Here is a 25433-nt window from a genome sequence, read left to right as displayed (position 1 = left end):
TTTAAAATCCTTCTAAACCCCTGCAGGCTCTAACAAAATATCTGCAACCAATCAAGCATATTATTCACCAGACCCTATCAACTAACTAGTATTGTAACGACAGACCGCAAAGTGCACAGGAATAGTTAGATATGTGTATAGATGGTTAAAAAAGTACCTTCTGTTCATTATGCCACTTGTTTTCTTTTAGGTTTTATGCCAAACGAATTTTATATTGTATTTTTTTCTCTTTAGTTATGTATGTATGACATTTTACTGCGGACAAATTAGTATCTAATTGCACATATTATGACTTATACTTTTGCAGCTGGTCGACTAGATACCGTGTGCTATAATAATGTTTGCGTGCGCCCATTGATCGTGTAAGCAAATAATTGCAAAGTTTAAATAATCATAATACTGTGAACCAAATTAAAAATACATATGTCTAACGATAAGAGTGTAGTTAGTCCTCCAATAAAGAGTCTGGATCAAGGTACAACTTATAAGACATCTAACCGAAATATAGTTGATAAATCTGCTTGATGCATTTTTTCGAACGAGCTTTTTATATATAACTAATGGAACAATAGGTGACGGACGAATATTATTTTATTTCAGGTCCTCTTATCTATTACATTTGAATTTTTATACAAGGATTAATGACATTCGCGGTTTACGCTATACATTAGGGAATGTAGTATGTAGTAGAATATAGCCGTGGGAAAATAAATTAAGCATTACAATTTCATAATTTGTAATCAATATTTAGCTGTACTAAAGTTTATAATATTGTGTACGTTTCTTTTTATTCAGGTTTATTCCTAGGGCGTAAGCAAAGATGACATTAGTACCCGGTCACGCTATTATTTTTGTTTACCGTACTCGAGATAAAATAACTGTAAGTCGGTACTTTAGTAATTCACTACCAGCACAAACTTATTGGTCTGCTCACCATTTGGACAGCTTTAACGCATACAAATGCTACGCTATTAACTTGCAAAGTACTCTGAGAGCGTCGGAAGGAATGAGAAAAAAAAACGATACTATTTTCAGATTAGTCTAAGTTAAAGTTCAACATTTATCGTCATTATTTTTATTATTTCGGAGACTTTAGGCGGATCAAGGAAACTAATAAAACGTACTGATGTGATTTTCGTCCGGACAGCTGAATAATTGTAATATTGAATTAAACAAACATATACAGTTTAGCATGTTATACGTCTTATAGAGCGTTTAATTTAAGATTTATAACTTTTAAGGATATTTCGTGTGGTGGTTACCTCTCTTTAACGTATACCAATATTATAGTTTTAAGGCCACAAAACAATAGTTCATTTGTATGTAGATACAGTAAGGTGTTTGACATTCACGCACACACTTTGCTTGGACCGGGCTATCATAAGTAATTTCCGACCTGCGGAAGCTGTGTGAATAATTTATCGTTGTACGTTCACATTAAAACCAAATTGATAGAAAAAAAAACCTCCGAAGTATTAGGCTTATGATCTAAGTAAACGTAAAATGTACAGTTGTTTTTACAACTGAGCTATGAGTAATATTGCTATTTAATCTTCGACGGTTTAGCATTTCTATTTCATCAATGCTTGACTCGATACAAACCTCTATTTAATTAACTCCCTGTACTGGTATTTAACAATATAGTAACATTAAGTACTCACCCGGCACACGATTACCGAGTCTTGTCCTCTCCAAGATATCTTCACGGGTTCGTATACTCTGTCCACGAACCGGGTTGATTGGTGCAAAGACGCCATGATCGATATCCAAGCGACACACTTAAGGACACGAGGCATGGTACACCATGTCCTGGCTACCGGAGCATGACAAACGTATATGTACCTGAAAAAAAAATATAAAGATTTAATTAATAACTTACTGTGTTAATATTTGATCTGATACACATAAAGTCGTATAAAGTACTATCGAGTTGATTAATAAAATACCAAATATAATAGTTTGTATTCTAAAAATATTTCATAAATAATTATTTTCTCTGCTTTTTAATTTAAAAAAAAAATGTAGTTCTTATGAGGTGCTTTCATCATAGTAGTAAATTTCCAAATGCATTAATTTTCCATCAAGGACTTCATCTACTGTTTGGTACAAATGATTGATTGTTGGACAAAAACAGTAATTTCGTTGTGCTGTTCATACAAAAGTACATTGTATTGAGTTGGAAACTTGGTTTAGAATAATTAGCAGCAAGAGGTTCTTAAACTGATCGCCAGACAAAATGCGATTACTGGCCTTACGCGTATAATCCCTTCAAACTTATAATCGCCCGTTAACATATATCAGTTTTAGCATATGAACTATAGTTTTTTTTTTAGATAATACTGAAAAAAGTCTAAAATAATTTTTGTACATTTTTTTATCGTACTACCAATATGGAACTCGTACATAATCTGAAATAATTGGTTGTTAATTTTTCGATTCATTTAAAAAATATAATTAAGTAAAATCATATGATTAATTTGTCTAAATCGTTGAAGATGGAAATTTGTAGTTCTTAGTGACGGGTACTGATGGTTGATTGAGGCCATTAAAATGTCAGACAAAGTAATGTTGTTTGTTTTATACTTTGTCGGCCTCGAACTCAAAATGGTTAAGTGATTTGTTTTCATTGTTTAAACGTGATATGATTAAAAGCTATGAGGAAGCGTCTGTGGAGTCTAATATTTCAAAACCATCACGAGATGTAAAACTATATGGAACTTTAAATAGGTGTATAATGGCTTTTTGCATGAACTATATTTACTTAAAATTTAAGTAGAGTTTCAATATTCTAATAATATCCTAAGATGATACGTTTAGTTTGTTTGAATAGGTATAAGTAACTACTAGTATAACTTAATAATACATAAAAGATTATAACTGCTAGTTATAAAATCGCTCATTCCTTGGTTTGTCTATAAAATTAAACCACACGCCAATTTTAGCTAGTTTTCAGATTGAAAACTACTTTTATAGTAAGTTCTGTCTAATCATAGCTTAAAAACTACATCAAAGTAATACTATGTTCAACTTGTCAATAATATTCGTTCTATAGTTGTATATTTGTACTATTATAATATAAGGGTTAACTGGTGAAATACACGATTCGTTGGTTATTTTTATTCAGAACAGATATTTCTACTATTGAAGTTCAGTGTCAACAGGACGTTCAATTACACACCAGTTTTTCCTGACTGACAAATTAGTCCCGGTCCTTATACGTTAGTTTTAAATGATTTGCACTCGGCTATGTACGGTTTGACAAATGCAGTAGGATAAGTCATCATACTGGTTGAAACTTCCATGCGATTATAAGCGTCCAACGTGGTGGTTTAGGAGACTAATATGCTTATGTTCGGGTCAAGTGTCGATTGGAATACCAAAACATATTCGGTCGGTTTACTGTGTCGTTTAGCTTATAAAATATTCTTAAGGGTACTTAACAGAATTATATGCCAGCTTAGAAAGATACGAGAGAACCGTGGGTTTTGCAGAGAGGGTACCCCTGTTGCCTGGACGCTAATGGAATACTCACTCGTTCGTATGCGAATTCCAACAGACACTACAATGACAGCGGTTTTGCGGTCTCCAAAGTATGATGATAGGGCACGTCGGCACATGGAAATCCTATTGACGGGCTTGCTAATCGCTTGTCAGTCTAACCGCTGAATTACTACGTGTCCTGTACGGCAGCTGTCAGTGCGAGTGGTGGTTTCCTTCAAATTACCGAATCAATTACAAGTACACACACTTGCCTATATCTACTAATTTTACCGCATAATCGCATATTGTTCTGCGCAAATATCGTCACGTCACGTTCGTAATGACAGAATATTAATTTCACCGTCGACACTTCTACAACCACCACCTCTAACCACTTTAAGCAGCTGTGTTTGAATGTTTCAATTGTTTTTGCGCGATTGCTGGAAGTAGGACTCTTGACCAATAATATTGTCTTTTATTCTGCCAATTGAAGCGTCAGTGAATAGAAATGAATGATTATGATTGTGGAGTTTTTGGTGGAATTTTAAGTTAAACTAGATTGCTAATAATTGGTTAAGTGTAGGGATGTTTAAGTGTTGATTATTTAGGTTAACGTTTGAGATACATATAGGGTGATTAACTTATCGTGAACCACTCAATATCTCACTGTGTTTAATTAATAATTTTTAATTTGTTTTTTTCATAATGTTTTTACACAATGTGATCTCAATTTCTCATAATTTTTTTATTTTACCCCACTCCCATCTTAGTTTTTTTGATAGCAACTTTTGAAACTTAAATGGTTACGCATTAATTTCATTAACTTTTTAAATTGAGAATAATGTACTAAAAATGTTGATTGGCGATAACCAGCTTTGGATAACTATGTTTAAAGTTATAAGAGTTTAAAAGTAAGGATGGGAGGGGAAGTGCGGTTGGGAAATTTGCGCAGATAAAAATAATATTACACTGCACCTTTCCTCCTGCCCTAAACTTGAAACTTCAATAACTTCAAAAATAGTTATTCAAAACTTGTTATTAACTAGTCAAAATGTGTAGTATATTTTTCTCAATTAAAAAAGTTAATGAAATAAAAAGAATTAATACTGTAAAATTGTTCCACGTTTAATTTTGTTTTTCAAAAGTTATATCACGAAGGGAAGGGATGAAAATCAGCTTTAAAATATAATTCAAATCTATTGTCGAGCACTTAAATTTATAAACTAAAACCATCGGGCAATGGGTTTCCAATTTTCCCAATGTATTTATGAATCTAAATAGGTTTTGAATAACCCACGAGCACGATTTGTTATCGCTGTGCTGATCATTAAACTGTTTGTGACAGTGCGATAAAATAAAGGGTTAATCAATTATTAATGGTTAATACTAATATATCTTAATATTAAAAATGTAGTAAATTTTTTATTAATTTCCAACATGTCAGCTTAAAATAGAACATCGTCAAGTAAATGGGTGGCGTTATGGTGTGTCTGCTGCAATGAATGACTCAAATGAAACAATTTCTTGAATTTTTGCCTCTACTTGAAACACAAACCGAGATTATTTATACCTATTATCTTTTAGACGATTCGTTAGCTCGTTTGGTCGCCGATTAATGCTTGCTTTATTAAAATTTCTTTGGAGGAAAAAAATCTTGATTAATCGTCGGTCCGTTGGAGAGAAATTACACTGTGGACATAATAATTGACTGAGACCTAAATGTTGTCGGTTAAAAAAACAATTCAATAAAAGCTATTGCTGATTGACCCGAAAGACATCGACGCCAGATGGTCGATGGAAACGTTATTGTCCCAAATTTGTTTTTTGTTGTTCTAGTGGGTTTCTATAAAATAATAATAATAACACTATTCATTGCTATTAGTCTCTGCGTGACTTCAACGCGACTAATGTAATTTTTTTCTGAATTTTCAACAAAAAAAAAACCATCAACAAGTTCGTATTGGGAACAAAATCTCGAGGAAACAAAAAAATACGAACAATTTTGTTCCGACCGAACAATTTGTTTTTATTAAAAAAATTATTTTGTTTTTTTTTAGATTTTCGTGCCAGCTGATTCCATTGCGCGTGGGTGTGTGTGTTTATTAAAGAAAAAAAAAATACCGGATATTTTGACACGACGTCGCGTTAACATTGTGTTTACCTACTTCATACCGAAATGGCTTTTTGTCGAATGAACGTCTTCTCATAATTTATCTATAACAAAATAAATTGTCTATTTACAGAGCAGACAGTTTATCACGTTAGTTCGTCGTTAATAATTGTATGATACGAGAATTGCAAAAAAAAATCTGTCTGTGCACAATAAACCTATACGTCCTGTTATTATGATATTTATCTACAAAGTGACGTACTTAACGCGGGACACTTAATATCACTTTATGTAATTACAATTTTGTAGATTTAAAAAAAAAAAAATTGTTAAATAATATATTTTACATATTTTAGAGCTCTATCAATACTTTTGAAAATTGAGCGGTATAACGTATGCACATAGTAATATTGTAATTATCATTTAATATACACAATATGTGTATTTTAATTTAACTTTTTAAGTTATTAAGGTTTGAAATCTATGACGGGAGAGGTTGAGTAATGCTTGCAGAAAAAAAATACTACATTGCACCCTTTGCGTTTTGTCTCAAGCAAACTGTTATTGATGTCCAATAATAATATTAGTTATTGTATTTTTACACGGTTAATGACGTCGCCACTATTATAAAATAAGCCTGTGTACAATACAATAGTGTATTATAGTAGGGCGGAATTGAAGTTAAATGCCAGACGTTAGTGATAAAATAACATAGTATATATTTTTCATTGTCACCGGATGCGATACAGTATAACGTTATTGGGCTCTAACGACTTAATTTACCGATATTTTTCATTACTCCTCAGCAGTCTATTAGGGTTTGATTGATCGTTTCTCAAGCTTCGGTTATACATATACTGGCTATGGTCCGCGTCATGGTAAGACAATAACGACATACCTTTTGAAAAAACAAAAATACTAAAATAGTATTAGAATGCGCATCTTAAGCGATAGTGTTGATACCTACTCAAGTGTAACTGCACTTAAACGGTACCTACTACAGAGTGTATTATTATACAAGCAAGGCAATAATTATTATTAATATAAAGTTTAAAAGGTGAAGAGGAAAACTTTCTGCTGTAAAGCACCGGCGTCAAGTCATGCGTCTAAACTTTAAGAAAAAACAACATCAAAAGATAGAGGTAGTACGGTTTAAAATGCGATAAGGGTAGTGAAAAAAGAGCCTCGCACGTTGTCGAGTGTATTTTCTTCATCCCATAAACCCGCGTTTCATTTTAAACAAAAGCTACCCAATAAAGAGGTTATCTGAAACGTCGTAGCCGTTAAACAAACGTCTAGGGAAACATGAGAATTAAGGGCCATCTCTGAGATTTAAGCATTTAATGCTATCGACCAGAGGTGCCATGGTCGTCACATGAGTGCACATGTAAAAAGCCTGATTTTTTTTTTTTTGTCTCTCGCTAACGACAGGTCTGCGTAGTAACTGTATGTGACTGTGATGTATTAAAAAATTGGAATCCATATCCTAGCTATTGCCGACAATAATTCTTCTTGTTCCAAGAATTTCCATGTAGACGTCCCGCCGAACGGAATTTTCGCAGCAAGTTAATCATGAGTAAAGGCCCCAGCGTTGGGGTCTTTATTCGCGTATAGCGATACGATAATGATGTGAATTATTCATGGAATGCGACTTTTGCGGAATGTATAGGAGTATGCCAGAGGTGAAACGGAAGCGCAGAGAAATAAAAGGAAGTCATCCCGTAAACGGATGGTGTTTTTCTTGAATTTTAATACAGTGTCGCGGTGGTTGTATTGTATTGTGTAACGGTTCTCTATTTTTCCGACTCTGATACTACTGAAAAGTTTTTCTCCAATTTCTCTGTCTCTCTCTTTTTTCTCATTGTCTTGTATGTCATCCGACCGCTGTTGCGCGCGTGCATTTTTTGCAATCAAAAGTCGAATTTGCGGCTGTTGTTACTGCTGTTTGCTGCTTCTGCTGATGGTGTTGTCAGTGCGCGGGGTCGGCGGTTTATCGGTGCCGGTAAAAAGTTTTGATTCAAAAGCCTGACTTGCGGCCAAAGTTTTTAAATACACGCATAAAAAAAAGAACAAACGCTCAAAGCGGCGCCCATGCTGCATTTTGCGAGTACGCTAAAAAGTTCACCAGTTCGTTTCACGCAAATCCGTGAACTATTAAACTATGTGCTAAGAAATGTATCCGCTCCCTCTAATAATATAGTTATTCATAATGGTAAGGTAAGCCAGATGCGAAAAGATAGTCCGTTGGATTTTTTTTGTGTTAACCCTCAGCTTTTGTGATATACCCCAAATTATTAATTCTTACTTCATACTTGCTAACAAATCAGCTCAATGGCTTAGCGTGGATTCACGTGGGGTTCGAGTTCTTTTTTTGTTTTTTAAAGATGTTTATCACCAAGACTTTCTTAAAAGCCGGTCGGAATTACCAGAAACTTCCAACTTCTAAATCTGGCCAAAGAAGTTTGAGGATTTCTCTACCCCCACGAGGATCGTTTTCAACTCTCACCCCCCCCCCCCCCCGACAATTTGATTTGTGGCCAGCCAAGCAGCATACGTTTGGAGTGGGTATAAGTATGTATGTATAACGGCAGTTAAAGTCGAAGCACATATCAGACGGCGGGATCGTTGTTGTCCGAATTTCACAAGAAAAGCGCTGCGTTACATTTTTGGGGTGAGCTTAGGGGACGATGTATTAAAATTGGGGTGAAAACAATTGATGGTGTAAATCGGATTCCGGCGTCAGACGTCCGGCTCGGAAGGGAGTCGTGTCGTACATACATAATAATATTATACTCAATCGTTTGCGGTATTGGATATCCAATAGGATAGGTATTTTTTAACGCAATAACGTGTGATTTATTTGATTAAATTTAAATGTCAGCGATTTTATTTGCTCATGCTTTTTATCTCTCTCGTCCATAAAAAAAAACCATACCTATGTTGTTTTAGGCGCCGGCAGTTTTTCCGAGACATATTATAATGGTGGTGTCTTTATGCCTGACCCGTTGTTAGTGCTCCGGGCTAGTGGAATATTTGCCTATTTGGTTAATATACCGACAATTGATTTCTTGTGAACAGCTTGTCTAAGACAAACGTGTGTGACAGAGTGGAGAGTTGAAAAAAAACCCGGGAAATAAGAAACCGGCGTCGAAGGGAACTCAATGGCGGTAAATCTGTTAAAATATTTACTGGGTTTTGAAAAAAAAAAAACAATTTTCTCTGACAACTTAAGCGCGCTCGTCCGACAGTGGCGCGGCGGTCAGACATTTTATAAGTTTTTTTTTTTCACGAAAACGCTCGTCAAAAAAATAATTTATATATTTTATAACGCTTTCCACACGTCCAAAATAATAATGAAAAATGTCGAATTCGAAATTAGATTTATCTGAAAACGTCGGAGACGTTAGACGTTACATCTCCCCGTTACAAACACTGTCCGGGTTAATAGCGGTACATTTGTATGCGTTAAAGCGGCCCAAACGGTTGGCGAACCAATGGCGTACAGAGAGAATTTTTGAGACAAACAACCCGTTTTTTTTGTGTGTGCTTTTATAGCGTTTTTTACACGCATAGGATGACATAGCGGCACGTCGCGTTGGAGGGACGATTTTTTTTTTTTTTCAAGTACTTAAGGTGCGCCCGAATAGAATTCCGCAATAAAACCTCGGCGTTTTACGAGTGGGGCGTGAAAGTCGATAACCTAATATCCCTATAAAATCTGATTGTGTAAAGACGCCCTCTCCATCGTAAAAAAAGGAAGGAAATATAATAAAATAATGAGACGAAAACGGAAAGAGACGTTCATCCCTTATCAATACAATACTAGTTTTGACAAACTCACATGGAAGATTTTTGATTGAAGCTTGTAATAGATTTTAAAAACTACAAGGGATATTAATCGAACACCTTGATACATAATCTTAAATAAGCGAACAATATTTTCAACTTTGGACATAAGTTCTACGGGTTTGTTGTTTTCAAATTCGTTCGGTGAACACAACTGAGTGTAGTCGATATTATTTGAAAAAAATAACTTCCATAACTTCCCTTCTATTGAAATATAATGTATAGGCATAATTTGATAAGGAACTGGTATCAGCTGAAAATACGTCCATTTGAATAGATTTTATAAAAAACCAAAATTGGTTTTCGGGATTTATATACTTTTGAGTTCAAGGAGAGCAGAAATGCCATCGTTTACTGAATAACAATAAGAAAAACGATTACATTCGGTCGGAAATTTACATAATTAAGTTTATCAATTTGGAGAGAGCTAAATTTTATCATACAATTTCATTGAAGGATTGTATTGGATATTTTCATCACATATTATTTCTAGCGTGGTCAATGAGGTTCAGTGAAATTTACTTTGCTACTGCTATTATTCGCGACTTATCGATTTGAGATTAACTATGTTTGTATTAAAGATGATAAGTGCTAAATAAACTAAATAAAAGACAAAAGTAGCCCTTTTGTGAAACGCCATAAATCCCAAAACTATTTCATAGTTTAGTTGTTCCTACTTAAAGCTGCTGTTTGTGCTATTTGCTTCTATAAAAACTATGAAGCGTAAGTAGTTGTTAATTTTCTAGTGGAAAAAGTAGTTTTTGTAATTAGCCAGAGTACCAGAAATTTAACAATGGCTTATAAATTATAGATATATACAGGTCAGCCGTTGGCATAGACTGAGCATTTGGGATATTGTTCCGATAATTTGATTAGCCACGTGTGTAGGTATAGTTCTGACAATGATGGATTTCGAGCTCGGCCTACGCTGACAACGTTGCCAAAACACGGTTTGCAAGTGGGCTACCACTATTTCTAATTTTCATTAGAAACCTGACATTTGGTCCAAGTTTTATTTTTTTTGGAATGATGGAATTACTTCTGCTACGAACTGTGAACGCGTGTGCACTCTTCCGGTCGAGTTATAATTATTATTTTTTCAATCTTTTTTTCATTGGTTGACGCGTAAAAGCCGATTTATTTTAATCTCAAGATCAATAAAGATTGTCGAAGAGTTGTCACGGCGATAAAAGTTTTGTCGCACGACTTTCAATTGAGCAACAAATTGCCTCGTTATTTTCCTTGCACACTTCCCGCCGTGACCGCTCATTAAAACTATGTATAAACTAAGAAGCAGCACTGTCACACCGCCTTATCTACCATCGTCCAACAGACAGACATTTCCTCTTTTCCATAACGTAGACAAAAAGCTATTTACTTTATTGTTTGTTAAACTTTGATAATCAATGGAAAAACATCCCGAGATTAAAAACAAAGTTCACAATGGACGCTGATTGTTTAGTTTATCGTTTATTTAAAACTGTGCGTGAAATCGAATTCTGAACTTTTTCATCGACTTTGGTGACTATTACTGACCGCCTTAAGTAATTGCTACTTTATGCTGTTACTCTCGTAAATAGTCAGCTTAAAACGCTTTGTCCAATTTTCGCGAGACACGGAGCAGATTATAATATTAAATTGTTGCTATTTTTGACAACAAACGGTTGTAAATTAAATACAAAATTATTATAGCGCGTTAAAAAATTACTCGTTTAACGGGTGAAATTAGACTTAAGTACAATTAATTAGCGTAGCTTTTGTCTAACGCTTGAATATTCGAAAATATAAGGTCTCTTCACCATACTCAAAGAAGAATCATACAGAAACTCGTTCAAATTATATTTTCCGAGTACAGCCCAGATAGCGAACAACAATTTTGTAAGAACTAATAGAAAAAAAAATAATCAACACCAGTAGACAATTTCTTTGAAAATCAGCGTCCATTTGTATACGTCGTTGCCTTGACGGGTTAATTACCTATTATATGAGACTAACGGACGGACAAAAACTCGACATTCCACTCAAGTAAAGGTAAAACCCACAGAAAACGTTCTATATTATTTCAGCTTCAGTGGAAAGTAATATATATATATATATATATATATATATATATATATCACCCAAACCGTATACAAATAGCTGACTAAAAAGGGTGTTTTTTTTAATTTCTGTTAATTTCTGGTACCTAACAATAAGAATAAGGTCAAGAATAATAATATGTCACTTGGAGTGTTTTTTCATTAAAAATACCATGGCGCATTTTTCGCCTCTTCCAAAAAAATGTACACTTGCAATTACGGGCGAGAACACTTGTTTGGAATCAACTCAACGCGGTGGTGTAGGTAAGACTTCTTCGGAGAGCATTTGCATACGCACAAAAGGAAATAAAATAAGAGGCAATGGCCGTTTGGACGACGGCAACGGTATAATGTTATACGCATAATAAAGCGAAACATAAAGAACACCGTTAACGTTCTTTTCCCCTTTTGGACGACCGCCGTGTCTTTTGTTCGGTCGGCCTGCACTAACTTTATCGTCAATTCCGCTCGGCAATTCTGCTTGGGTGGTGATCGGGGGCCAGGAAGCAAGGGTAGATGGGAATTTCTCGCTGCCCGGCCATAAATACACCGTCGTCGGACTTAACGTTAAAGGGCTGTTGTACTTTACGAGCGGATGGCCGCGGGGAACTCGCCATCAGTTTTCGCCGCCTTAACGGCCGAGATCCCGAAGCCAGTGTGGGATACTCTACCCACATACGACGGTCAAGTCAGATTGCATCCGTTGAAAATAGAACCCGAATAGTGGTCGAGGGGAGGGCACAAGGCGAACGAATTGCCTGAGAGAAGAGGATGGAATTAACTCACAGTGCATACGCTTAATTAAAAACACTCACGATGACTCTTCGGACGCGAAACGACGGCCGTTAAGGTTTTACACAAACGGTTTTTGATGCCGTTTTGGCATAAAGGGTAGTGCGTGGACAGGGGAATAAAGAGAGGAGGAGAGTCTGTTAAACAGAATCCACTTGCTGACAGACGACAGCGCTTGCCGGGACAGTCCATTTTGATGATTAAAAATTACTACCGCGCATTCGGGTAAAGACAAAGGATAGTAATAATAGCGACTCGTTTCTATTTGTGTTGGGCCGAGTCAGTTTGACTCAGATGTTCAACGGTATTAGAGTACATAAATGAGTTTTATGACCAGTATGATAACATTGTGTTCATTACAACATTGTCTATAACCTAATCTAAACTCCATGGCAACGCCGAGATTCCCAAGACGCTGTAGATAACTCTTATACCTATTTTTAATTCCAACGGGAAATCATGGAAAGGATTCTGTAGTGGCCGGCAGAAACCCGGGAATAGGACAAAATATAGTATACATTTATTTATATGAACTTTTTAATTAAAATGTAGTACCTAACAAGTCAAAATGTACAATTTTATTTTATATTTTTTATATTAAATAAAATAAACGAATTACGATAATATGAATTTTAACTTGTGTTAAAGAAAATGACATTAGGAGAAAACTAGAAACTCAAGTCATTATTGTCTCCCTGGTTGGTCTCTTCGAGAGCTACACAGGATTTATCTGTGCTGTGAGTTTTTATATTATATAAGCGGTTCATCTAAGTCTGAAAAGTCTGTAAGCGATTTGCTATGTTATAAGAAGTATCCGGTATTTTGCTTACGCATTGGGCCTTGACCGCCATAAAAAATTACACAAATGACACTCATATGACCATCAGCCTATTGTCCTTAATGTTTTTTAGATGCGTGCGTTATATACGCTTGTATTTGAAATGCACGCGATATAACAATAATAATTATATAATATTCAAAATAAACTTTGACCCAAGTTTTATCGTGAAACTAATATTATAAAGATAAACACAACGTTCGCTACCAGTGTTGACATTGTACATAAGCGAGGACGGTGTGAGTGTTTATTTTAAAACATCCAAGACCTAAATGAAAGAAGGAACAATAAAACAAATTATAAAAATATATACGATATTTATGGACCTGGAGTAAAACTCTTATAAAGTATACTGTATTAATTGTATTGTTGTAAAAAACTTAATGGTGGCTCATAAAGTATTTTTCAGTATTTCATCCTGAGCTGAATAAAAGAATAATCATTTTACACTTAGTGTGAAACCGGAACTAAGAGACCTATTACTAGGTATATTGTCTGCATAGAGTGTTTTAGTCATTAACCAATATACGATTTCTCAGCATAAAGAAAGAAATTCTCTTAATTTGGTTTTCAAGTGAGACGAAAAGAATAATGTTTTATTTTTTTTAAGGAAACAGTACCACCGTAATGTAAGGAAATATCTGAAGTTTGGAAATCAATTGAATAACAAATGATACGCGGTTAATTCTACCTTAATGAATTATTTGACCACTAATTTGGCCCTAATGGATTAACTATATAAATTGAAAATAATTTAAAAACAATGATAAAAGTTATATTAATTGCCATTATTATTTGTTATTAATTATATGGACCAATAATGTTTTACTCTTTATTCTATCTCGTAGAAATTAAACCTATTGTAAGGTATAATATACATACTACCATTCTAAAGCACTGTTTTCCAAAATAATATAGTTAGGTTTGTTTAGGAGTCAGGTTAGATGACCTCTAATTTTAGATATAAACCTTACTGCAAAGTTACTTGATAGGGTGATCAATTTAATTCAAGACACCAGTTTTCTCTTAAAACAACTAAAATTGTGTAGTTTTTCTGTTAGAGAAACTTTAATTTATGTTATTTTATAATACTAGACATTTTTTTATCATTTTTAATTTTTTTTCCAGAGCACTATCAATTTTTGAAACATAAACGGGAACACATATATTTAATTAACTTTTTAATTACATTTTCTTTAAACTTTTATGTTTTTAACCTGCTCTAAATTAACGAAGAATATCTATTAGAAGTGAGTCCTTTAAAATCCAGATTAAAGAACAATAACAGATTGTATTATTTTGATATTTTGAAAATGCAATAATAATAAACAGATTTTATACAGAAATATTGTACAGAACATTTGCTTAAAAACAACACTAAAAGAAAAAATCGATAACATTTTTTTTTTAATGAATTAATTTATACGTTTTTAAGTAGTAACTTATTATTAGGGTACACGCTTACAAAATATATCTAAGCTGAGTTATTTTAAGACTTGTAAAGGGAATACAACTTTTACAAAAACTTCTATTTTAGAGGACCCACTTTTATTATTACTATACATTTTAGAAGGGCAAGTAACATTTATTTAAAGACTAATCTGATCTAAAAATCCAATTAATATGCGTGAGTAGTATAGCCACGGCGGGTTTGTGTTTTTAAGGTAATTGATATGCGATAGGGTAACCCGTAGTGATAAAATCATGGTCTGCTGAGTTAGCTGCGAGCTCTGTATTCTATTATTTTTGTACGTGCCATGTCTTAGGGCACACTCGGGCACATTAACTGTGGTCGTGTTGGTACATGTAATAAGTATTTCAAGTATCTACTCCTAGACTATCGATCAAGGTCGATGCCGAGACCTAGCCCACGCACTCCAACTTGACGGCGTCCATTAACGGATATGTAACATAAGAACACCCGACAGTCGTATTTCATACATTATTATCATATTAAATGTTATTTTACCGTCATCATCATTATTATCCGGGTATATCCTTTTACAACAAAACGTTTGTTCAACCATCGCTGTTGGACCTCACTTGCGCGCGAATTGAGTGTTAATAATATAAAAATATTTCAAACGCGTCGCCAGAAGATTTGTTGGAAACAGTTTCATACACACATCTTAAGTGTCTACAGATAGAGCTAAAACGTGTACCACAAATGGCTCTGACAGAAGTCTTATGGGTTCCCGTAGTATTCAATATTTGGACTTACAGACTAAAAGGATCATCTAATGACAGATTACATTATTTACTGTTAGCCGATCATATGTACACAGCTTTATATCGCAATAATATTTTGTTCATTTTATTTTATTTTAACATTTATAAGATTATTAAGTGGTTTAAATAGGGTTTTATTTAAAAATCCGAATTATTGGATTTCTATTACTAACATGTACCATTTAATCCACCTAGAATACACAATTTAGGGCGCAACCTAGCAAATTATGAGAATCCTACTTTGTCATTCTGGGTTTAGTTCGATAGCATTCGTCATGTAACTCTTTTTAATTGCATATGGGTAAAATAAATTTTGTATTAACATGTATTGCAAAATAAAAGAAAATAAGTTATAGATAATTCTACAAGATGAAATTAAAAAAAAAATCTAGTTTTTTCAGCTCCTAGTAAAAATAAATCTCCTTTACCAAACTTTTACAAAATGCTTTACATACATATAAGAAGTAAATATAATTATTTGATGGGTGAGAAAAATTAGTAGACCTACTTAAAAATATTTACTGGCCAAGAAAAATATTTTATGTATTTAAGCTGACTAGGTCTTATGATCGATAGCTGTTAATTGAATTCGTTTAATGCTGTAGTGTTTTTACAAATTTTTAGCGTAGTATAAATTTTTTTTGAGATTTTTATTGACATGGTTTTAAGTAAATTGTTGCCTAAGCTCAGTCGGCCATCGACAAAACAACTACTTGTCTTCCGAAGATTGTATGCCGACCTCGTTCCGTGCAGCCCGACCGGCGTTTCGCCGTCACTCCGAGGTCTCGTACTTGGGTGTTTCGCCCAAAGAGGTGATATGACCGGCGAAACTCTGACATTTACACCGTCAGCCAGCAAATTCAACGATTCAATCGGTGGCAAGTTGATGGAACAATTGCGGTATGCCAAGCCGCCACCGGCCCGTGGAGAGGTGCGCACTTTCTACGGGCTCGACCAAACTTACCCTTACGTGTCCGTGGTCGGTCTGGACGACGGCTGTCTCGGCTACAACGAAAAGGAGGGCATAGACGAGCAAAAAGAAACTGTACGCGACGCCGCGGCATTAGGTATAAGGTCCCTGCAAAATTTTGACGTGCAAAAAATCTACTTGGAAAGTTTTGAGTCTGCGGAAAGCTCTGCCGAGGGCGCATCGATGGGAATGTGGGCGTACCAGGACCTGAAATCTCGGCAAAACTGGAAGAATATGCCGAAGATTGAGTTGTACGACAGTTGCGATTGGACCGGTTGGCAAATCGGCCTGCAAAAGGGCTCTGCGCAGAACTTGACGCGGCAGCTACAAGAGATTCCAGCTAATTTGTTAACGCCCAAAGCGTTCGCCCGAAATGCGGTCACGCTGTTGTCCAACCAGGGCATCGATTTGCAAGTGCGCGGTAGACCCTTCATGGAGTCCCGGAACATGAACGCACTGCTTGCCGTGGCCAGCGGGTCTTGCGAAGAACCACAGCTCCTGGAGGCTACATACGAAGGTTGTGACATCGACGTGCCTCCCGTGGTGCTAATCGCCCCGGGTCTGACTTATAATTCGGGCGGCCTGGGATCGCTGAGGTCATGCGAAGACCAGAAACACTCTCGCGGTGAAATTTCAGGCGCCGCCACTCTAATAGCCGTCCTGCGAGCGGTCAGTGCACTCAAGTTAGACATCAACCTTAAAGTGATCATACCCTTGGCCGAGCACTTGATCGGTTCAGGCTCAATGGAACCGGGAGCGGTGTTGATGACCAAAAGTACGAAGACAGTCCTGGTGAACGACACTGTAAAAGCTAACCAACTTGTCGTGGCAGACGTCATGTCCATGGTCGAAATGTCCAACTGTTACAACCCCAAATTGATAATCGACATCGGGCCGTACGTAGAATCTTCGGAAATATGGTCTTCCCTGGCATTAGGGGTATTCACGAAAAATGCGTCGTTAATGGAATCTATAAAAGCCGCAGCCATGCACACCGGCGACCGAGTCTGGAGACTACCGCTGTGGAAACAGTCAACCGTGCACGTCCGATCAGCCTACCAATCTGACCTTGTGAATTCCAGCAAACATTTTGGTGCAAACTCGATGCAAGCCGCTGCATTCTTGCAAGAATTCGTGCCCAAGAACGTGCCTTGGATGCACCTGGACATAAGCGGTCTCTTAAAGACAACAGGTCGCGATGCCGCATATCTAGCTGAAGGTATGTCCGGTCGACCCACCAGGACGCTTATAGAACTCTTGGCACAGATGACTTGCCAGGCGTCAGCGTCTTCGATGAGTGCATAAGTCCGAGCCAAAATTTTTAAAAAATGTTGTTAAATTATTTTAAAACTTGTTACTAAAAATTAATCTTTTAAATTGTCTTTGATTTGTGAAGTATGTGATTAAACGTGTTTTGACAAAACTATTTTTTACAGTGAAATTTCTTTACAGAGGGTACGAAAAATATTAATATTTAATTAAAAATATTAAAACTAATCTTTGAGTAATAAACTAATTTTAAGTAACAGATTCCAATAATAAAACTACTTTAATACCAATATATTTAATTTATCGTTAATTAAAACTAACTAATTAACACAAACTATATATTCTGTATTGCTATGGAAATATATTAGTAACCACTCAGAATCATAAGCAGTTTATCTTGTGTAATTTTTTTATTATTTATTATTTCATTATTTTAATATGAAGCATAATCAACAATCAATTAACTTTAAAAAAATCGTTGTCAAAACACGTTTAATGGTAGAAACAATTAGCTTTTGAGATTCAATCAGTGTGAAAATTCATCAATTTTTGAGTCACAATTATTTGCTGTTAATCTTAGCTTCCATGCGGAGCTGAGAGGCTATTGGTTTTTGTTTATGCTTGGTCATTTGTTGTCTCGAACATTTTCATAGCCGTAAAATGTCGATTATCGCATTTGGGAACTTTTTACCCGAAACTCCCAAGAGCTTAATAAACCAAGTCTTCTATAGTTAGGCGTGTACAACAACTACCGTGTACAAGGAAAGGTCGAGCCCGCAAAGAGTACTGCTAGATAAATCCGTTAAACTTTTGTAAGCGAAATGGAGGAAGGTGCATCATAATGATAGCCTATGGCGGAGATCTTAGGATTTTGCGATCACTTAACGTGCGTTTGTAAAGTTCGGCGAACAATCTCAAAAACTTTGTCAGTACGTGCAAGTGTGTGTAATCGTTAAAGGTACTATGCATTATAATGAAATATCCACATTGTAAGTGGTAATCGTTGTTTGAGTAGTTCGCGGTACTATCAGTGACAGCAATACAACTTACCAATATAAACCAAAAGGGTAATAATAGTATTATACAAAAAAAATTATACGAAATTTATAAGTATAAAAATCAGCTCGTTCGATGCTCATAAAAATAAGAACGGTGCGTTCAAGAATTTTATCAAGTCATCAACGATTATTTTAGTATTTTCGATGAGCCAAAAAGTTCAGCTCTGCTAGTCCTCGAACTATCATCAATTTTCATTAGTCGACAATTATTAATATATTGGTATTATTAGTTTTTTACTTACTATGTATTATCTACTATTTAAACCTTTTGAAGAAGTTTTGCGAAAACTCTTGATCGACAGACACAACATCATAATTTACTCTGGCATTCCATTAACCGAAAGGAGTCATCGCGGTAGTTTGAATACCGAATTCGTAGTCGACCAGGGCTAGAAGTCAGAAATAATCGTTTTCGCGGGAGTTTTTCATCAAGCTTGTAACTTCAGGCGGTACTTCTAATTATACATAACATCATTGGAAAAGTTTTGCGACTCTTACCTATTACTGAGCGGGCACACGGAGCCGTTAAATTGGGTTCGCTTAATACTCGTCAGAATGATCATTACCTCGAACCTGTTCCTAACTTTTCAGATAAAACAAATATGTAGGCTTAATGCAGACATGGTCTATTAGACGTTTACGACGGTTTGAACAACTTTAATGAAATCCGGAATGAGATGAGCACAGTTAAATGACCTTGTAATTTCCCTTCTTCCGTTTTAAGAGGCGGGAAAATTTTTATGAGATAATAAAAAAAAAAAGCTGGATTTGTAAAAGTTGTTTCAAAAATCTAAAGCATAGAATATACGATTGTCTTTACAGTTTATGCAACACATTTATATCGTCTACTGGCGGGTCTTAGGATATAATTGCACTTCGGTGGTATTGATAATATATACTCGTAGTATGTATTTCTGATTTATCTTACATTATTTTTGCATGTTTTTTTTACTACATTAAAATAATTATTACAATGTCCTCTACAGTTGCTAACGATTTTCAATGACGTTATTTATGTGTGCCAACGACAATCACGATAGTAAATGATAAATCTTTTGGTTTTTTTCTTTGGTTTTACATTTTGAGATCAATTGTTCTATCTATTCGTTATTTGTATAAATTATTTGCCGCCGGACGGCAAAATTTCCGACCGGTGCAATTGTTTTTAACGACCGCAATGGTAAACAATACAAATGTATACAAAGCGGACGGTACATTTTGTTGTATTTTTATGGCGTTTCTCCTGTCTCTATCTTGCACGGTCACTACTGCCGTTCGCTTCTGCTAGGATGCGACGGAAACCGTGTGGAGTTTTTGGCTCAAACCATATCGAATATAGAACGAAACAGATTCGTAGGCTCAGTGAATAACAGCAATTTAATAATTTAATAAAAACAATAACAATCACAATAGTACGCTTATGTGTGAGCGAGCCATTCGTGTACAGACAAATTATAATATTATTATAGTTGTTGAATTAGTCCTTGGCCACTTGCCATCTATTAGGACCGCGGCTGCTGTACAGATACACCTCACATCGTACAATAATAATAAGTCTTAAACAAATACCGCTTTCGATAAGATAATATAATATAATAGCAATAGTATGTAATATCTGTTCCGTGGTACATTTATCTATCATATTATTATTATTATTTTGTTTTAAAGTTTAAACATAAATAGAAAGTATTATAATACAATCCAATTTTTTTAATAAAACTGTTCAACTAAATTTTTGTGTTGATTTATTACTTCTGCATATGAAAGCATCTATATTTTTGAGCAACAACTTTTTTTTTGTAAAAACTTTAAGTGAAAGTTATTTATTGTTGATTAACAAACCGCGGTGCTAGAGCAGATAATTTAATTTAAATGAAATCGTTTTGAGGAATGTAAATTGTGAGACTTGTAACCGACCGGTACTCAGATTTCGGGTTCTGTTATTGTTAATTTACATTTAAGATTTATTTCAGACTCAAAGAATACAGTGTTTTTTGATACGTTCATTTTTATTAACTATCATAAATAATAAAGCTTTTTTCAGCCTATTAGCACAGTACGCTGTAAATCAGAATGACACGTTTGGCAGGTACGAAAAAAGTTTTTTTTTTGTATAATTCGTTAATACTTTAAGCCGACATTATTAAACGTTGTGATTGTGATTACAGCAGTAGAAACTAAGACTACAACCGCTGCGATGGCGGTAGCTATTTTATGTAGGGCGTTTGTTAAAATTTTTCGAGTGAACGACCCGGGAAACTAGCAAACGAATTTACCAGTATTACCATGCGAGATAATAATACAATATGATTTGTGAGAATAGTTAACGTGAACGTACCTAACGGCGGAACAGCGGATGTCGCAGAGGCGACGATGTGCGTCCAATTATAGCGTCAGACGATGGCATTGTGATTATATTTTAATACGTGTAACGTTAAATCATGTGTGTGAGTATTTGAGACGTATTGGTAAATTTAATTTTAATTTTTTATCTGTATTATTTCAGTAATGATCACAAACGACGGAGCGAGAATGTCGGTGCACTGGTTACCGATGGCACCGAGGAGAGATAGCCTGCCAGAGAGGGAGATGCCAGGCCAATCGACAATAATGTATTTTGTCTAACGAACGGTGACTAATTCAATTAACAAGGCAAAACGGCAAAGTGAGAAAAGCGTTTTTGGTTCACAAGACCGCCTACGTTTGGTTAGTTTGGAAGGGACGGTAGAACGCCAGTGCATCAGCTGTCATAATAATGTATGTTAAACCTTGTGTATGTATATATTTTATCATCGGAGCTTGTCGTCCCGATTTCAACGGTGATACTCCCAGCGCAATCTTCCTTAGGAGTGATTCGTATGAGATGTAGAAAATGTACAAATAAAAAGAAGCACCGACCATATTGTAATACAACATCCGGATGTAAACAATTATTAATTAAATTATATAATAAAGTACTGGTAATGTATAGTACAAACACGTTATTGTACCTAATGAACACTGTATGGGCAAATCAATTATTTATATTTATTTAGTTGGATACATAGTGGAAATAACGACTGGGCTAGGCAGTCAAATTAATTTTATAGTTTTATATTTTAAACAACTTTCAGCTTATATTGACTTAACTTATAATTGACTATCATAAAATAATGTATCATGCATATTGACAATACATATGGATACAGAATTAATTAGCGCCCTACTCTATTTTTTTTAAACCATTAAACCTTAAAAATTCTAATAAAAAATCATACTGACACAAGTGGAGTAAAAGCATTTTTCAAATTTTTCATTTTGAGTATTTATAATACAGATAGTTTGTAGGTATAATAATAAAATCACATTAAACCTATGATCGTTTTATTGAAAACTATACACCACAGGACATTTGCTTTTCATAAATACTATTCTGTTTCTAAGCAGAAATATCGTTTTCCGTTTTTTCCCCTGTTTGAAGAGTATAATTATTCATTTGTCAAATCAAACCAAACGAGATATTCCGTATCCTTCATCGTAAAGTATGTATTATTCAGTTATCGTAAAAAATGAACAAACATTTTTTTCGACTATATTCGGTTATAATTAAAAGCGCTTTCAAAAGAAATAATCGATTGGGTTCAAATAATTCTAAGAATACATTAAAAAAAATTATGTATTCGGTTCAAGCGAAACGGCGGGTTATATACATTTGTAGAGATAGTTTCCAACGAGATTTCCTTTGAATATTCGGATTTTTGTTTGGAAAGGAATTTGAATTAATCAAAAAGGCTTATGGATCGAAGTTGGCTAGCAGCTGTATACTATAGAGATGTCCGATACGGGATCGGTTGCAAATGATGGAGTGTATACGCCGACAAGATACAGACAAGTTCATCGGTAAATCTACCGGCTGACGTATAATTTTCTCGTTTGCGGCCAGATCTTATACTAATAATAATTCAACCGGGGCATTCTGTTTAATATGCATATATTATTTGTAAGTACGCCATTTGGTTAGCGCGAAAATGCTGTTTAAAGCAAACGATATTCGTACCAGTCGGACTTTGAAACCGCAATTCCGGATGTTATTGAAATCCGACCTGATTTCGAGGCGAGCAAGCGGTTAGAAATACTTTTAGCTTTTCGCCAAAGAACCGGAAGACAATGCGATTTTGATGATAATAACGTTACCATCTCGTCGCGGATAATAGCGACGAGAGAATATTTTCCTATTCTCCAATCGACAACAATAAGCATTGAATTTCCATATTGTTTGTCTCGATTGCAGCTTGCGACCGAACGCGCTGTGTTTTTCCAATTATTATTTTGACCGTCTTTTGTCCATTGTCACGACTGCGGTCTGAATTTCTACCCGGGCATGGAATTTATTCAGTTTTTTTTCTTATATAATCGAATATCCAGTAACTGTTTGTAAAAATAAAAACTGAAAATAACTATTATCCAACTTAACTTTTGGTAGGGTCAAACGATAGAAATATTACTGGCCTTGGATTTCATTAAAGAACAAATTTGTTGTACCAATTGAGCTCAAACCGAACGCGAATATTGGATACCAATATTCGGGTGAAATTAAAATTAAAAATTTTTTTAGAATAACAGTCAATTTATAGTATTTGTTCATAGTCATATGGGGTTTACTTGAAAGATACGTTATGTACCTGTACCTTCCACCATTCCCAATGTAATTTTTTATCGATTATGTGGAAAACAGCGTATAATCTCATTAAAAATGTATCAGCTACTGCTAGTTTATAAATTATAAAATAAAAAAATTAGATCTTCATAAGTATATTATGTTATTATCGTCTTTCACAGTAAACTCGACTTGGCAAATAACAAGAAACAAAATTCATGAACATAACTCCTTTAGGTGCAAACTGCGAAAGTGCGATAATCAGATGGACAAAATATTTGGTTTTGACACAAAGAATGATAAACGGTTAGGATAGGTTAGGGAATTGACACTCATCGGTATTATTGCAGGTATAAATAAACGGGTTGTCTTTTTTTCAAAAACGAGTACATAACACTGCTTAGAGTATTCGTGAACGACATGTAATAAGACATTTACAAAATAAAATAGTGACAACGAAAATACGGTATACACCGTGTCTCCGCTTACACTAAGCTGACTGTCGACTATTTTTTGTTATTTTTCTCACTTTAACAGTAACGTTCTTATGTGTAATCTCCTGTTTAGTCGCCAAAAAAATGTATTCCACAACACCAAGCATCCCTAATAGGTATAGTAGTGTAATACATCTTCGAGGTGTTTTCGCAAAATGTGCTCTAGCGCTCTCAAAGGTGCAATTACGACGTCGGTGGTGGAGGGGCTATGTTTCAGAGCTAAGCGTCAAAGTAAGGAAGTTTGAGTTCAGCCTATACCGCAGAACCGTCTGTCAACGCGAGATTTTGCCGTACCGACGGCCGCCGGTAGTCGACTTCAAAGTCAAGTAACGCTGCAGTCATTCATGGTAAAACCCACAGATCGTGGGTAGGTACTACGCGTTAACCTCGTCACTGTAGTGTGTTACATATAAATTATGGATACCTTGCGGCCAGAGTCAGTAAACAGCTACCGAAATTCATGTTATTATTCATTGGGGTCGGATCAAAAGCGATCGTCCCTCCGGTGAAAATACATCATCGCGTAAACTTTAACCTTTTAAATCGCATCAAGATACAGTTCAGATATTACCCCGAAGGGTTAGATTACCCTTCTGCGATTTACTATTCCTTCGAGGCCGGCTATCTCGTGGAATGGATCGGACGAGAAGACTACTTTGATCCCACGAAAAACCAACAATGTTTGTTGGTCAAAACCGTTAACTGAGACCACGAGATACAACCGTAATGCGGTGTACCGGTCGGTCGAATTTACTTTATGTATATCTAATAAAATATTTGTACATGTACATGAGACAACATGCATGACTAGTATGTTTGATATTGTTTTGTTGATGTAAACTTTACTCGGGACCAAAAGGGTTCAACCGAATTCTGGGTCAATAAAATAATAATAATATATTCAATAAAAGTGTGTGTCACTCGAGGTTTTGTTAAATAAAGGTTTTTAACGAAATTAAAAAAAACAAAATCGTGGCAAAACTGAATTTTTCATTCTTTCTAAAATTGTATAAAATTAATTTATAAGCTTTGGGTTTACCACTTTATAATATAGATAAGAATAATTTTGTCGGCCTCGCACTAAAGTAGTTTTAATGTTTAGACGAATTTTAAGAAAACCCTAAGCTTGACCATCATAATCATATCAGACTATTATAACATTAAGTACATGTATTATATGAACGATTAGAAACAGCTGGTTTTGGTTAGCCGCCACTTTTTTGTATAAAAGCTATTTATGAGGCTGGCCTGCACGATTTTTTAAATTCATGTGAAATTGAACGACAAAATAATTTATTTAACGATTTTTTGCACTTAATCGAAATGGTTAATTTTAGCGCATAGAAATAAAGCATAACAGAAACGTATGCTTAATAAAGGAAATGAAAGCGACCACCATTTCTTGATAGTCTTATAAACAATACATTTTTTTAAAATAAAAACAAAGTTAATTTCATTTGTATTACACATTCGCTTTTAATACTATTAAAATTAAAACTTGTATAATATCTACTCCAATAACCCCTTTTCACATCTTGATGTTTTTAATTTTATATAAGTTTGACTTAAAAGCTTTCTGCAATGTGATCGTCATTCCCTCCTACTTCCCCTATACATCGTTATTATGGTGACA

At 35.0% G+C, this 25433-nt stretch overlaps 1 protein-coding gene across 1 annotated transcript in view; it reads right to left on the bottom strand.

Annotated features, from left to right (window-relative positions):
* The window catches only part of LOC126836745 (sex peptide receptor), a 159215-nt gene that overhangs the window by 27253 nt on the left and 106529 nt on the right, over window positions 1–25433 (bottom strand). The window contains exon 5 of the mRNA XM_050570368.1: window positions 1662–1842. Within this exon, the coding sequence (XP_050426325.1) occupies window positions 1662–1842 (181 nt within the window). The remainder of the gene's footprint in view (window positions 1–1661; window positions 1843–25433) is intronic.

Source organism: Adelges cooleyi, unplaced genomic scaffold, assembly GCF_023614345.1.
Source record: "Adelges cooleyi isolate 19-005CV unplaced genomic scaffold, UGA_ACOO_1.1 ACOO_flye_CR_arks_rails_tigmint_CR_PRNA_247, whole genome shotgun sequence".
Taxonomy (NCBI): domain Eukaryota; kingdom Metazoa; phylum Arthropoda; class Insecta; order Hemiptera; family Adelgidae; genus Adelges; species Adelges cooleyi.
Note: the sequence above shows the minus strand (reverse complement) of the source record. Positions and strands in the feature narration are given on the sequence as shown.